At 37.1% G+C, this 16856-nt stretch overlaps 1 protein-coding gene across 2 annotated transcripts; it reads left to right on the top strand.

The window, feature by feature from the left end:
- Positions 1-306: 306 nt before the first annotated feature.
- On the top strand, positions 307-10868 carry LOC103701632 (U4/U6 small nuclear ribonucleoprotein Prp31 homolog). 2 transcript variants are annotated; one of them, XM_008783773.5, is made up of 9 exons: positions 307-487; positions 3068-3135; positions 6536-6598; positions 6772-6909; positions 7464-8356; positions 8464-8534; positions 9315-9417; positions 9613-9688; positions 10622-10868. In XM_008783773.5, exons 2-9 carry the CDS (start codon positions 3133-3135, stop codon positions 10727-10729), a joined length of 1455 nt encoding a protein of 484 aa, XP_008781995.2. In that variant the 5' UTR covers positions 307-487; positions 3068-3132; the 3' UTR covers positions 10730-10868. The 2 variants fall into 2 exon arrangements, with proteins under 2 accessions (XP_008781995.2, XP_088572267.1); XM_088716141.1 differs by having other exon boundaries at positions 309-487; positions 2848-3135.
- The last annotated feature ends 5988 nt before the right edge of the window (positions 10869-16856 follow it).

The following is a 16856-nucleotide window of genomic DNA, read 5'->3' on the forward strand; positions in this document are numbered from 1 at the left end:
GGACCCCTCCCTACCATGGAGGTGCGGGGTGACTTGAGTCCGGTCTACAGTGTTTGTGGGTCAGATGGGCCGGTCCCGACCAGGCCATATTTAGATTTGGCCGGGTCAGGCTCCGTGTCCTATTATTCGACCCGTCCCGGGTTGGTCCATACGCAGCGAATTCCTACCGTTTCCTCTGCCGAGAGTCTAATTTTTTAGGGTTTTATTTCCCACTTCGTCAGTCGGGATAAGCGGGTACATATAATCCGACTCCGCATCCGATTAGGGTCGGATTCGGATAAAATCTTGAGTCCGCCTGGATACGATGCGGACTCGGATATGGATCTTTGATTTACCCGGATACGAACCCTCTGTTCCCAATTCCCCTCTTTTTCCGCTTCGAAGTCCTGTAGTGAGGCCGTTAGGGTTGGTTCCCCCTACCGCGCCCGTTCCCTCCTCCCAAGCGGCGACCGCGATCGGCGAGAGGAGCATCCAAGCGCGATACCAGGTACAAATCTTGGTCTCTTTTTTCTGTTACCGTGTTTGTTTTGATGATTTATCGGCCGGGAGTTGGGATGCTGTGGGATTTCAATCCTCGAGGTCGCGTGGATTTGCTCGTTTGGAGGGTTTTTTGAGCGGGGGTTTACGAGGGATGTATGATGAACCTGGGGCATCCGGTGGCCGTCATCACGGATGGGCCTTGACGCTTTGGCCTTGATAGCAATTAGTTCTCGCATACCTTCTTCGCCAGTTCTACGTTTGCTGTTGGATTCTCTCTCAAGCCTGTCGATTGTTCCCATGGCAATCAGGAGTGGGAGCACTAATCCAGTGGGCAAATCATTAATATCTTCGAGCTTTTGCTTTTCCCCATTTCTTGTGCTTGTAGAAAAGGAAAATAGGAATGGAGTTAGTGTGATGATAGATAAGGATATATAAGACAGAATCTGGGAAGCAGAGAATACTGATTGCTAAGTAAATTATTGATTTTTAATTTGGAATTTATTGGTGCATATACACTGCAGGTAGGATGTAGAATGCATATTGCAGCAATCTGCTAATAGGCAGACACGTTAAGCAAGAAATATTGGGAATGACACGGACGCATACATAGGATATGGGAGATTGCATAAAAGTGTCAAGGATTAAAGTAAGAGTGAGATGGAAATGTCTTACTACTAGTCAAAAAGTTTAAAAAGGAAGATGGAGACCCAGTGACTTGCAAGAATGGCACAATGATCTCAAGGACATGTCATTGTGGATCATAGAACACCATTGTCAACTGTAGGAAGTTTATGCCCTTTGAAGACTAGTTCTTCATCCTTTTTCTTTCTTAATTTAGAGAGGGACAAACCTGCTTGATCTCCATCTTCTTCTGCTATTGCTTTTGGTTCTGAGGGAAATCTGTTTTTCTGATTATAGAGATAACTCAAATTTGTAGCTTTGAGATTACCCTTGGGGATTTTTTTTTTTTGAACTACTGTTTTTCTTAGAGGAAAATTTGCTAAACTTATGTTGGAAGCTCACTGCTTAGTCCAATTTTCTGTCACCACCTGGAACTCACACGTCTCTCTCATTATTTCAAGTATTCAGAGCCCAATAGGCACTACTCTTCTCAGTTTTGAGTTTAATATTTGGAAGTAGTGAAGGTTCAAGACCATCCAAAGCTCTTGTCACCATCCAAAGCTCAAACACCCCTCATTATTTCAAGTGCTCAGAGCCACAATGGGCACTACTCTTGTTAAGTTTTAATATTTTTTAGTGGGAAGTTGGGGACACTATAAGACAATGGGTGGTCTCAAGTCCTCAAATTCTTCATGCTTCTGTACTTTGATTGTTTAAAAATCTTATTCAGGGCTCTTGCTGTTGGTTGGCATGCATGCCCCCCTCCCATTGCTAGCACAAATGGGACGCGACCACCAACTGGATGGCTTCTTCTACTATTGGGCATGTTTGCTTGGCTTCCCAACAGAAATGGATCGGGGTCATTGGTCAAGCTTAGATTTTGGAATTTCTCGTTTTTCTAAATGGCAGTTTATTTCTTTATAATTATCATCCTGAACCTCTTCTAGTGTGCAACGATTAGAGCTGGTCAAAAGGCATGGCTTTAGTCCCCAACATTTCAATGGATTCATTTTGTGATGATTTTGTCGAATTAATATTTGAAATGGAATACAATTGCTATTCGTATTCGGATAAAAAAATATGGATATGCTTAATATTCGATCTGTATCTGTATCTGTTGAGAATAAATATGGATATATTTAATATCCGATTCATATTTGTATCATATAGAACAAATATGGATATGCATAATATTTGATTTATATCTGTATCCGTTTAGAACAAATTTGGATATTCATTTTGATATTTGTTTAATATCCATATCCATATCAGTTGAAACATATGGATACAAATATGGATATATTGATATCCGATCCATATCCATTCCATTTTTAGCCCTACTCATGAAGCGACTTCGGATTTTGAAGCCAAGTGTTCATTTCCCTTGCCCTCTCTCTTTTTTGTTGTTTTATTTTTTTTAATCCCAATTTTTACGGAAATCTAAAGGAGACATTCTAGAAAGAATGGGCTGCTTTAGTTGAATATATATTGAGATTCTATTCTCATGTAAATTAGAAGCACATACTGCTAAGTTTTGAGATATGTATGATATTTCAATGATTCTTTTTGTTACATCTTCTGGTGAAGTAGCATCGGTCCTGTGATGGGTGGTGTTGTTCTTGTAAACCTGCATCTTGTTTCCGGTGTGCATGCTGGCCTCCTGGCGAGACTTTTCCATCAAAAGAGTGTTCTATAGTGTTACCATGAACTTATTGTCCAACAACCCTAAATATTTCTCTTCCTTAGGCTGGGGATACCTAAAGATGAATGTTGGCAGATGTACTGTTGCCCTGCCATACATTTGTGTGGCCGTGCTCTTTGTTTGACTATTGTTGAGGGAAGTGAAATATTCTTATTTCTTTTCATCTTATTAAAATTAATTCTTGGTGTCTGCACCATATTTACTTTGTCTGGGTTTTTAATTTTAACTAATTTCTTGCTCTTGCTTCTGAATTTGTGTTTGCAGATATTTTAGCAGATTTTGCTGTGCTTTTGTTTTGAAGTTTATCGCTGTATCTGAAGATTGAAGCAATGGTTAGTCTATCATTTTTCTTTTTAATCAAACGTTCTTATAATTTATACAAATTAGTGTTTGCATCTGGTAATGATCAGTACCTTGTGAATTAATGAAAATAATAAAAGGTATAAGTTAGCATGTGTGATAGTTTAATGTCTGTGCATTAACTGTTTCAAAAGGCTATTTGATGTTGAAGGAACACACATAAACATCTTTTTGTTGATGAGTTTTATAGAAAGTTTGCACCTGTAACATGTATCCATTTACCAGTAGGCTGTATGGTAATTTGTCTGTCTCATTCATAGGAAAAGTATCCCACTAAATGAACATATAATTTGCTGTCATTGATGTGTTAGTAGCACTATTAGGTTATATTCGCAAATAGTAGCTTTATTAGAAAGAAATACAGCAAAGCAAGTTGCAATAACACTAGATATGTTGAAAGAATAAATTAGGAGAGTTAAGGAAAATAATTAAAAAAAATCTTATAAAAATTAAAAATGCTGGTGCAACTGTATTTTTGCATATGCATACTTATATGTGGATGTATGTACGAATGGATGCATTTATGTATTTAGTATATTATTCTTCCTTGTTTTTCTTCGTCAAACTTTACTTGATTGAGTGGCGTATTGTGTGTCTGAAGATGCTCTAATAGAAGATCGGCTGGCTACTTAGGAAGTTTGCATATTACGTTGCTTTCTGTTGGCATTAGGTCTATATCTCTAATTATAGGTGATTATCAAAATTCAAATTCTTTTCCACTCAAAGTAAAGGTTGAAATGGGATGTTACCTTTTAGGTTAATATGCTCTGACACTCAATGTTGAGGAGCCACTACTTATTAGTGGGTAAATAACCTGCAACTAACTTGCTACCATTTAAAACAGGAGGACCGACTATTTGAATTACTCCTTTAGGCAATAATGTGTATATTTTTAGGATTTGACTTGGGATACAAAGATTCATACCAAGAGTCCTTTTGAAAGCTCGACTTTAAATTACTTGAGGACCAGTAAATACTCAAATTAATTTTTTAATTTTGGAATTACAAAGTATCAGCTCTGAAGTTGCATAGAGATGTACACTAAACTATATTAATATGATTATGTCAGCTTTATGTTGCAGTTGTACCAGATTCTGGTACTTGCACTCATAGTTCTTTTGGTAACAGGTTACTTAATGATACCAAGGGTTAAACATGATCTATCACTGTATAAGGATTGTCTGTCGAGATCTTTGGTTTCTGGGTTCTGGTTTGTTTTTGTGCATCTTTGCTGGTGCTTGCTATATGTGTAATTTTGTTGGCACAATTTGTGAGAAGGTCCGAACTAGGTAGATAGATAGCTAGCATTAAGATACTGCTTTTTTTATCCTTATGGAATCTTACCTATGAATCAATTTTGGAGCTTTGGACACTTTAATGACACATCATGACCCTCCTTGCTACTAAAGTGAACCACAATCTCATCAACATTAAATGTTAACTTTTGGCTTTTCTATATAAAAGTTATTAAGTTCCATGCGGAGTAAATCATGTCAAAATTGTGGAGGAAATAGTCTAATTGATTATTTACTGAATATATTTATACATGTACAAAGATTTGAAGTTTTGGCTCAAGTTGATACGTTTCAACCTAAAATGGCTGTGTATGCTTTGCTTATTCATTATTTTGATATATATCATCATTATTCTTCATTTCTTTTTAAGTATATGATGAGGATATTTTTTTTGGAAGTGTAGCGTATTCTTATTATCTTCTTAAAATTAGGCTTGGGTTTTTTTTTTCCCGGAAGACTGGAAGCATTTGGGAGTCTGGTTCTAAGGAATTCAAGTGAAGTGTAGCTTATTCTAGATACAGTACTCTTTTCTAACTTCAAGAGTTATTTTAGGTTAAGGGGTAAAAGGGGTGTAACTGATCAAGCCCCTTGAATAGTGGATTTATAAGATCTACACATGGATTAGCTAGAGCTTGGATTTTGTGAACATTTAAATAAAATGTATCTATTTGTCATCTTATTTCCGTACTTTAAATTACTATAAAATATAATTTGATAACCAGTACTTGTTCTAATGGTATCATGTTTATATTAATACCTATAATCATAATTGTCAAGCCTTTTTCCAGCTATTTGGATTGCCTTTATGGATCGTTATTCTCCAAGTATTCCTATTTAGGGCTATCCCTTTTGTTATTTTAAGTTTCCATATCCTTCCTCACAACGTCCATCCATGTTATCTTAGGTATCAAGTTTATAGTCATATGTATGCTATTCCAGTTTATTTTTGATACACTGTTGGGTATTTAATTGTTAGATTCTTATTAAGCAATTCAATGTAATATAATTCTTTATCATGTCCAACACAGATATTCTTTTTAATGGGTTTTGTACTTTTAGGCTTTTGGTCTGAAAACACCAAAACCATAAAAACCGAAGATGTCAGATTATTAAATATGCTTTAAAATTGTGTGATATATTTTTGTCAAATTGTTTTACATTTCCCTTGTTTTCCTATCTTTTCATAATCTTTTTCCTTTTTTTTTTGGAGGGGGGGGGTGGGGGGGAGGGGGGAGGGGTGAAACTCATAAACTTGAGCTGAACTTGAAACTCAGTGAACCTTACTAAAACTATAAATAATCTTGAGCTTTCTAGACTAGATTTATGCATGCTTATACAAACATCTATATAATACATACATGTCTCTGTGCCAAATTCCATGGAGGTTCCCTTGTCAGATTTTGCTGGACGTGTGACACACAAGGAATGCTGTAAAAATTTTAATTGTGATAGTTATACACGTATATGTGCTTTTGTTTGTTTATGTCTGTTTGTGTGTGTTTGGGGGGGGGGGGGGGGGTGGTTGGCGTACTTTTTATCTTCAGCTATTTTTAGTTTAGCCACTAGTCTGGAACTCAGAACCTGAAGATATATATAACAAATAAATAGTTGAGGTATCTACTTTTTTTGTTTGCTAGGATGGCAGTGAGTAGTAGACTTCAACAAGTTGCATTATTTCTGAACATCTCCTAATTTTCTTCTTCTATTGACATATTTCCGTATTGTTGCATTTTTATTACTACTATATTTGTGGCAATTTGTAATGTTAATATTATATCTATGAGTTATTCCAAGGCATGTGCAGCTAAATGCCTGATTAAGTTCGGGCAATTCTTCATACAATGTACTACTCACAGTATGTTTTAATTGCATTCAGTTTCTAGGCCTGTATGGTGAATGTGTATGTGGGATTTTACAAGCATGATTTTTTGGAAGCATCTTCTTTTAGCATTTCTGTATCAATTTCACAAGGAAAATAGGTCTTATGCAATGTTGCAGTTTCTTTACTTCAGGTGTAATATTTTTGCAAACAACTGAAGATGTATACTGATTATTATAGCTTGTGGTTTCTAAACAGGCCAGTCTTGCTGATTCTTTCTTGGCTGACCTTGAAGATTTATCTGACAATGAGGCCCATCTTGTGAGTTTATATATTAACTTTATACTTGATTAAAATTTTATGCTGATTGCTAATATTTGGATGTTTGCAATTTAAGTATCAACCTCATCTTCTACCTGTTTCTTTTGTTTCACTGTTGTATATTTCTGCATCATGGTCACTTGCTCCGATCTCATCTGGAACTTGTCTATTAGGACGATGAGGAAGCTGATGTAGCAGACATGGAGGAGGACGCTGATGGTGATATAGCTGATATTGAAGCGCTAAACTATGATGATCTTGATAGTGTTTCAAAGCTGCAGAAGACGCAACGCTATAATGATATTATGCAGGTGATGCTCAAAACTTTTTATACATTTGGTTGTCATGTTTTCTTACTAAGGTAAACCTCACAACTGTAGCATCTGGTTTTGTGGTTATGTCTTGTTACGTATTTATGGTTGTCGGGCTATGGTTGCCTCAGCTTTTATTCATTTGCATTTATAACCTAAATCTAGATCATATTTCATCCGTGTCTATCATTCATGGTTGCCTTTTTTGACTGATTTGAATTTTTTCTCTGTTTCATGCTCAACTATGTATTTCCCTTTCCTTTAAAATTAGTGGAAGTGTATTGGGATAAACTTGAAAGTTTAGCCATCATGCATTTTGTTGCATGGATGCTGTTGGCAATTTTTCCTTTTTAACTCCAAAAGTTTTTAGAATGTATTTATGCCATTTTCTTAGTTATTCTTGTTGTCATGATGATTTTGTTGGTTTATTTATTTTACTCTCTTTTGTTCCGACTCATTTAGATATATTGCATAATAATGAAATGCATCGTGCAAAACTTAGGAAGTCAGTTTGTCACATATGATAATCACTCTTCATTTCTTGTGAATCCCAGAAAGTTGAAGATGCACTCCAGAGAGGATCAGATATATCTGGTCATGGAACAGTCTTAGAGGATGATCCTGAGTATCAACTTATCGTTGATTGCAATTCTTTATCTGTCGATATTGAAAATGAAATCATCATAATTCACAATTTTATACGTGATAATTACCGCTTGAAGTTTCCTGAACTTGAATCTCTTGTTCACCACCCAATTGATTATGCTCGGGTTGTGAAGAAGATTGGAAATGAGATGGACTTGACCCTTGTTGACATGGAGGGGCTTCTACCTTCAGCAATTATTATGGTCATTTCTGTTACAGCATCAACTACAAGCGGCAAGCCTCTGTCAGAAGAGAACCTAAAAAAAACAATTGATGCATGCGACCGAGCACTTGATCTTGACATTGCAAAGAAGAAAGTACTTGATTTTGTAGAGAGCAGGATGGGATATATCGCACCAAATCTTTCTGCTATTGTTGGAAGTGCAGTTGCAGCTAAACTTATGGGAACAGCTGGTGGCTTATCTGCATTGGCAAAAATGCCAGCTTGCAACGTTCAGCTTCTTGGGGCAAAGAGGAAAACCCTTGCTGGATTTTCTACTGCAACCTCTCAGTTTCGTGTAGGTTATTTTGAACAAGCTGAGATTTTTCAGAGCACCCCTCCTTCTTTGAGGACCCGTGCTTGTAGACTGTTGGCTTCAAAATCAACTCTAGCAGCAAGAGTAGACTCAACAAGAGGAGATCCAACGGGGAAGACTGGAAGGAACTTGAGAGAGGAAATCCGTAAGAAGATTGAGAAGTGGCAAGAGCCACCCCCTGCAAAGCAACCAAAACCCCTTCCAGTTCCAGATTCAGAGCCCAAAAAGAAGAGAGGTGGTCGTCGATTGCGGAAAATGAAAGAGAGGTAGCAATTTCTTATGGCAGTGCTCTGCAACAAAAAATATCATATTAGCAAGATCGTTTTATTCCATAACTTGATTTTTATGTGTTTGAAAATTTGGCATTTGACAGATATGCAATCACTGATATGAGGAAGCTGGCTAACAGAATGCAATTTGGAGTGCCAGAAGAAAGTTCCCTTGGTGAGCATACACTCATGCATGACTTGTTCATATTTTTATCCCTCATTTCTCCAGTCTTCACATTTTTATTTTCCCACTCTCAAGTGACTTTTGATTGCTTTCAAAGATATGATCAAAAGATGATATATTAAGTTTGCTTTAATAGATGGGGCTTGCTAGTCTTGATGTTCTCTGAATTTTCCAAAATCGCTCTGGGTAAGTTTAGTGTTTTTGTTGATGGCCACTGAGATGCTTAGAAATCGAACTCTTTTACTGTATGAATTTTGGGGCAAAATTTATAATAGTAAGATGTTGAGATGTTTACATACATTTGAAATAGGAGTGGCACTTTAATTAGTAGATAATGACTATATCAGTATTTAAAGGTATAATTGGTCCATATTTAATTGGAAATCTTGCTGATTTTCTGATTTCACATTTCTGTGCGAAAAGTTATTTTCAAAGCATTTATTTTACTGTTACACTAAAAAAGTATTGATACTTAGATCTTTACAGTTATGAATGCTTTTGTGAGATTTGTTTTTGGCACCCACTTGTTTTCAAAACTCAAAACATTCTTAAAAACGTATAAATATAAAATAATTTATCAGCTTCATGAATATATTCTATTTACTTTTGGAAGTTCTCATAATGTTGTCAGTGAAAGCTGTTCCTTTTAAGTTTCTCATGATTACATGCTTTCTGGAAACCACTATGCTTAGAACTTATTGACTTGTTGTAGCTGACATAATTCTTTGATGCTTCTTCAGATGTTCTTAACTTTTATCTCTCCATTATCAGGTGATGGCTTGGGTGAAGGTTATGGCATGCTTGGTCAGGCAGGAAGTGGGAAGTTGCGTGTGTCAATTGGTCAAAGCAAACTTGCAGCCAAAGCTGCTAAAAAGTAGGCAGTTAGATCCTTTTGAATGCTTCATCTTTTAGGATGCTATTTCCATCCTCTAGATTATCAAATATGAGATATTCTATAAGCTTTTTCTTTATTGCCTCAAAATCCAAATTAGAGAGTCTATCAGTTTTTCATATTTCTATAAACTGTGCAAGATATTCATTGTTTCCCACCGTCTATTGTGTACACCAGGTTTAAGGAGAAGCCCTATGGAAGCAGTGGTGCAACCTCAGGACTGACATCAAGTCTTGCATTCACCCCTGTACAGGTCTGTATATATTTCCAAGCTGCATATAATCATTCCAGTTCTTGATTTAATTCAATCAAACTCAAAGTCAAAATTCAGTAACGTTAAGATGGAACCATATGTAAAACTTTCATATTTTACAGTAACATAAACAGATGAAGATGCTAGTAGAAATGCATGTATAGATACAAATGAAGTCAATCAATAGGTACAGACATCTATGGTGAAAGGAACATTTTTGTTCATTAGAAATAAAATTGATATCGAATGTTGTTGGGATAGCTGTTATTAATGACACCTACTAGAATAATCTTATGATAACAAATTACAGTTGTTTGAAGATAGATCATGTTAGTTTTAAGGGTGGAAATGCAGACAATATTTAGCTTCAGAGATAGGCTAATATGTTAAAGTTGTTTTGAAGCAGATTTGAATTATGGGCAATAATTGACAAACTTGTAAATAGAACATATGTTCTGAACCCCTTGGTATTTCAATGTTAGGGTAGAATACTTGTATCAAGATGAAAGAAGAGCAGAGTACAAAAATGCTATATAATCTTATTTTAGAAAACTAAGATTTGTATTAGAAATTAAACAATTTTCTGTTAAACAGAAATGTTGTTATTGAAGTCACCCTGAATAGCAGATTGACAAGTGCAAGAGGGTAAGAATATAACCTATTATCGGTCTATTTAAGAAATCTCTTTTTGTGCACGGAGGAAGTAGAACCAGTTTAAAAAACAACCATCCTCCAATTTCAATTTACACGGCATACTTCATCTGCACAAATTTAAGTGATGAGTGTAGGTGACGAATTTTTGACCGCCGATGTTGGTAATTTAGCTATTAACTTGAACATGTTAACTATTTGAGGCTTCTACGTTCAATGTAAGGATTTAAGATTTTCTCATTCATGAACAAAATCTATGTCGTGGCATTCTGTTTTTTCCAGGGAATAGAGCTCACGAATCCACAGTCTCATGGAAATCTGCTTGGCGGTGGAACCCAAAGCACTTACTTCTCAGAGATGGGGACATTTTCAAAGATCAAGAGACCTTAATTTAGATATTTCAATTGCCTCTTTGTAGTAAATTTAAAATTCTAAGTGGTCTTTTTCATCTACCAAGACCAATACAATATAAAAGAATCGTGGCCAAGAAACTAGTGGAGTCCCTTATCCTTTGGAGGTCCCTTTCCAATGCAACTGTTGTTTGTCATGTTGGATGCTGGGTCCGGGATGTAGCGTTGGGTACCAGTTGTGGCTTCAAGAGTGGACGTTACACAACGACGGGCTTTGAGATTACCAAGGTGGACATGGGTAGGTCACGAGAGTTCTTGTGAGGATCCGGTGTGTGGAAATAAAAGATCCGAACTGGGGGTGATTGGCTTGGGGCTCTCAACGAAAGCACTATTGATGAGGTTGGAGGGTATCCTCCTGAACCCCAAAGTTCAGTCTCCATCGGGCTCAAATAAGGTATTGTCCGCTTTGAAGTGGGTTTCATAGTCTCTTTCCAACGCACGGTTTTGCTCTACAAAAGATGTCTTTGAAGAGAAAGGGATAGCCTTCTTTATTTAAGGAACATACCTTTTCGTTATTTAGTTGATGTGGGACTAAATTCGGATCTTTTATTTTTACAATACGGTGCATGCTCGTGTGCTTCTTATTGTTTTTCTGGATGATAGCCCTTGTAAATTAATTACTGGCCTGCTAAAAGCCCCATTCCATGTCAAATCCCTCGTCAAACAAGTAGGTGTACATATTTCATTTGAGATGCACCATCTAAAACATTGGCTCGCAAGCGCCAACTGATGATGTCGATGCTTTGCCTGACGAGAAAGGTAAACTTGGCACTCAACCACGGGGCCAGCAAATGCTGCCTTTCTTGTCACATTGACATCGAAAGGAGAAGCCAATAATTGGCGTCACCTTGCCCACTCCCATCCATTTGAAAACTAGAAAAACAGGTGTGGGTCCGATGGGGCGACGTTTTATATTTCTATGCAGGCTCACTATTATTGCCCCATCTCCGTCTTGGATGCTGTAGGCAGCCCTCAATGACCAACCCTGAAATCACCTAATAGTCGGCCGGCAACCTCACTTGAAGAGGAGGGAATCCATCTTAAAGAGGGCCGGAAGGTGGAGGCATCCGTCTTTCTCCATCATTGGTCTCTCTCCAACAAAAAACCTCCTTGTCTTAAGATAGTGCTTCGGGGCCCAATCCTGGCGCAAAAATCTTTTCCTTCCCTGCTGGAGTGGCAATGAAACGTTATGGACTTAGAGCATTATAGGCGATGTATATTTGTACGGCCGGCTTCTTTCACAGATTTTTCTGGCAAAAACTCAGCCAGCGACGAGCCTGGTGAATGAGGAAACAAAGAAGAAGAAGATTAAGAGACATTCTTATAATTTCGACGAGGCATGCCATCGGCAATCAAAGGAGAAAAAGAAAAGAAGACGGCTTATATAGGAGTGGAGGCTACGCTTACCAAGCAGAGATGATCTAAAAATATCACCAGGAGAAGGCAAAACTAATACCACCAGGAGAATGATATATATTTTTCCATAGCTGATTACCAAGCGAAGATGATCTAAAAAAATATCATTTCTTGATAATATTATATTAATTATCCTATATAATTAATAATAATTATATTAATATATTATATTAATATACTATAAATATATTAACATATTTATTAATAATATTTATAAATAATAATATATCTAATATATTAATTAATTAATATTAATTGTTAATAAAATAATTAATAAATGTTGATTAATTATCAATATAGTTAATATAGGATTTATGAATAATTAGTATATTTATTTATATACCAACCCATACTAAAATTATTTATAATAAGTAATATATTTTCTAATATATATAATTAATTTAAAAATATCTATTAATTTAATTATATTTTAATATTTTATATAGCCAATATTGATTGCATTTATGTAAATAGGCCATAAATAACCAACAAATGGATTAAAAAATATTATTACTTGAATTGTTTATCCAAAAGTACTGATAGAAATTTGATAATATTTTTTCATAAGATTACTTCTAACGAAATATAGTAATCTTTCTTTGATGTTATTATTTATAATAATTTTTTCATCAATCAAACATATAAAATTAATTTTTTTTCTCATAATTATTTTTTAAATAAATAATTTTTAAAAATCATCAGATTAGTTCGTAATTTGATGTACTTCAACCAAACCAAGCTTTGGTGCCAACGTGGCACGAAGAGATTTTAGCGGTCTAAAGGAGTTTTTGTGTTCCATGAGCGAGCAGTCAGATCACAATAGATCGTATTAGTGCGGTGCTGCCGAATGAAGTTGCAAGGGATTTGAGCAGAGGAGTGCATAATTTGTTAATCATCAAAGGACGATATTGAGTATTCCAAGTCTGATTTTTTTTTCTTATTAAAAAAAGTCCAGATTTGATGCTCGGTGTAGAAGTGAGAGGCATGTGCAAATTCTCAGATATAGAGCTAGAAATAAGCATATCAAATGCACGCAACAAATGGACGTAGATGGTTTTGATTTAATTATAGAAATAGGGTAACATTAGAGTAGGATGATCGAAACGATTGCGCCCGCGGCAAAGCAAAAGAATGAAAGGGATAAATGGGGGATAAGCGCATTTAATAAGTCTTCGTGAAAATGCTAATCTCGTGGTAAAGCTTACTACATTACAACGTGGTAAAGCTTACCATCCTCCCCTATCTTGTAATTATTTTATTTTTTTTGCTAACGTAGACATTTCACACTATTAAATCTGAGAGGGTCAGAAAGCAGCAAGTTTCGAAAGCCCTTGAAGTAAGCATTATATCGGTCCCGAGCACCCCATCAACATGATCAGCCACGAAGGAGGCCTTGGGTAGCAGGAGGTGAGTACCTACCTTCTTAGCTCCGTCCTTCCTTAAAGGCTAAACTTTATGCGTACTTATCTAGATCATAAATTTGGATTATGTATCTTATTGACATTCAAAATACTATCCCAATCTAGATCATGCAATGCATTGGCTTACCAAATTAAAAGAATAAGAAGAACATGGCTAACTTAACTAGGGGACCCTGCTCAAAAATTGTACTAAGGTAGCTGCCATTTTTCATTGCTCCATGATGAGAATAGAAACATGAGAGAAGAGAATTGTATTTCTGTCTGTCGATTACAATATATAGAAGCAGCCTTTATATAGAGTACTAGGAGGTTGACTAAATTTGGTAATACAATCAATCATAAATCAATCAAGGTCCTAATCAAGGATTTACAAGATCACTAAGGTCAACTAGAATATACAGGGAATCATTCTAGAATAATCTAGAATAATTCTAACATCCCCCCTTAAACACAAAGTGGTAAAGTGGACACCAACTTGAGTTTGGAAACAAGAGATCGAAAGATGCCAGAAGGATGGGCTTTGGTGAAGATGTCCGCAAGCTGATTAGTCGAAGCGACAGGACAAAGACGAAGAGTGCCCTCCTGTAAATGATGACGCATAAAATGACAATCGATCTTAATATGTTTGGTGCGCTCATGGAAGACATCATTGTGAGCAATCTGAATAGCACTATGACTGTCGCAATAAATAGGAGTGTTCGACCGTTGAGGAGCACCCATATCCTGTAGAAGCCAACGAAGCTAAAGAAGTTCGGAAGTAGTATCAACAAAGGCTTGATACTCAGCCTCAGTGATAGAGCGAGTAACAACCGATTGCTTCTTGCTTTGCTAAGAGACGAGAGAGTCACCCAATAGAAAAAAAACTAGTGGTAGAGCAATGATCAGTAGGATCACCGGCCCAATCAACATCATAATAAATATGTAATGTCAGGGATGAGTGAGAAGAAAAATGAAGTCCACAAACAAGGTATCCGTCACATAGCGTAAGATGCGAAGAACAACTACATAGTGAATAGAGCGTTGTGCCTCATGAACTGGCTGACAAGATGTCCAATATAGGCAATATCTGGCCTAGTAACAGTGAGATAAATGAGGCTCCCAAAGAGCTGTCGGTAAAGGATAGCATCTGGAAGGAGCTCCCCATCTATAGCATGGAGCTTGATGTTAGACTTTAAGGGACTATCAGCCATCTTGCAATATGTAAGCCTAGCATGAGAAAAGAGATGAGAGGCATACTTGGCCTGGGCAAGATAATAGCAATCAATGGTAGGAGACACCTCCAATCCTAGAAAAATAACTGAGAGAACCAAGATCCTTCATCTCTAAGTTGCTGGTTCAAAAACTGCTTAGGCTCATGAATACCAAAAAGATTATCACCAGTAATAATCATGTCGTTAACATAAAGTAGTAGAATGGTGATATCAGCAGCAGTTTGACGAGTGAAGAGAGCAGAGTCACAGGAGCTAGAAGTAAATCCAAACTATGCAACAATGGAGCTGAATTTAGCGAACCAAGCTTGTGGAGCTTGCTTAAGTCCATATAAGGCTCGTCGAAGATGGCAAACCTTACCAAAAAGATGAGGATACCCTAGGGGAGGCTTAATGTATACATCCTCAGCCAAATCACCATGAAGGAAAGCATTCTTCACATCCATTTGAAACAAAGGCTAGTGGCGTATAAAGGCCACAACTAGAAGGGAGCGAACAAAGGTAATGAGCAACAAGGGCAAATGTCTCCTCATAATCAATGCCATACTTCTGAATATATTCCTTTGCCACCAGACGTGCTTTATGCTGCACCACCAGAGTTAGTTTTTATATTGTAGATGCATTTGCGGCAACTGTAGTCTTTCCAGGAGGAAGATCAACCAAATCTCAAGTATGAGTTTTGTGAAGGGCATCAAGTTCTTCGGTCATAATTTGCTGCCAAAGAGGGTCAGAGAAAGCCTCACGGTAGGTGTGAGGTTTGTGTAAAGAAGCACAAACAACATAGCAATGATAATCACAAAGATGAGTAGGAAGTCCTCTTACACTAGTGGAGCGGCGAAGGATGAAAGGATCAGGCTCAGAGGAAGACAACTCAGTCTAAGAAGAAGATGACTTTGGTGGTGAAGTGGGAGGACCTGCAGAGAGATTAGGATCAGTAATAGTGCCCGTTGATGGAGCGTCATTAGAGCTTACTGGTCCCTGCATCAAGGTCATTAGTGTCTCGTAGCAAATCCACAGAAACATCAGTGAATATCAGGACATGGCCCTAGAGTGGAGGTGGAAAAGAGACATGCTGCTAAACATCTTATACTCCCAAAAAGTGACATGGCGGGATATCAGAAGACGTTGATCAATGGGATCATAGCAACGATAACCCTTATGTCCTATACCATACCCTAAGAAGCAACACAAGCGGGATCTAGATTGTAGCTTAGTAAGCTCATGGGGCTGGAGAAGAACAAAACACACTCTCCCAAAAATCCGAAGGGAGTGATGTTTAGGAATTTGCCCATAGAGAAGTTCATAGGGCAACTTATGTTGTGTTGTGGACGAAGGAGTGCAGTGTAAACCATAGTGAGAGTTGCTTCACCCTAAAAGAATTCTGGAACAGATGCAGAAAGCAGAAGGGCTCGAGTAGTATCCAAAATGTGTCTGTGCTTACGCTCAGCACGCCTATTCTATTGGAAGGTTCCAGGACATGAACAATGTGGTGTCATGTCATTTTGTTTCAAGGTGTTCAAAAAAGTGGATTCTCTATACTCCATAGTATTATTAGATCGAAAATTCTTAAGTGAACAAGAAATTGGGTCTGAATTATTTTCCAAAAATTAATATAAATTTATGAAACTTCAGACCAGTTGTGCATAAGATAAACCATGTGTATCGAGAATAGTCATCAACAAAAATCACAAAACAACACGATCCCCCCATAGTAGGATTAGGAGCAAGCCCCCAAATATCAGAATGTATTAGGTCAAAAAGTACTGAAGAAATTGAGTCATTGTTATTAAAAGATAAACTAGATTGTTTTCCAAGCTGACAAGACACTGTCAAATGACTCAAGACACACAGAACCTAAATAACCACTAGAAATTAATGAGCGAATACGAGACACAGAGGCATGCCTTAGGCGAGAGTGCTAAAGACTGAGAGTAACTGATGATGTACGAGATGAAGTTGCGGCCAACACATTGACTGGAAGATGCAGAGAGGTGAGCTCGAACAAACGATCAACCTTACGGGCAGTCCTAACGACCTGTCCCGTCTGTGGATCCTACACCAC

This window comes from Phoenix dactylifera, chromosome 2, assembly GCF_051530095.1.
Source record: "Phoenix dactylifera cultivar Ajwa chromosome 2, Ajwa_hap1_PhDact_Kaust_v1.1, whole genome shotgun sequence".
In the NCBI taxonomy this organism is placed as follows: domain Eukaryota; kingdom Viridiplantae; phylum Streptophyta; class Magnoliopsida; order Arecales; family Arecaceae; genus Phoenix; species Phoenix dactylifera.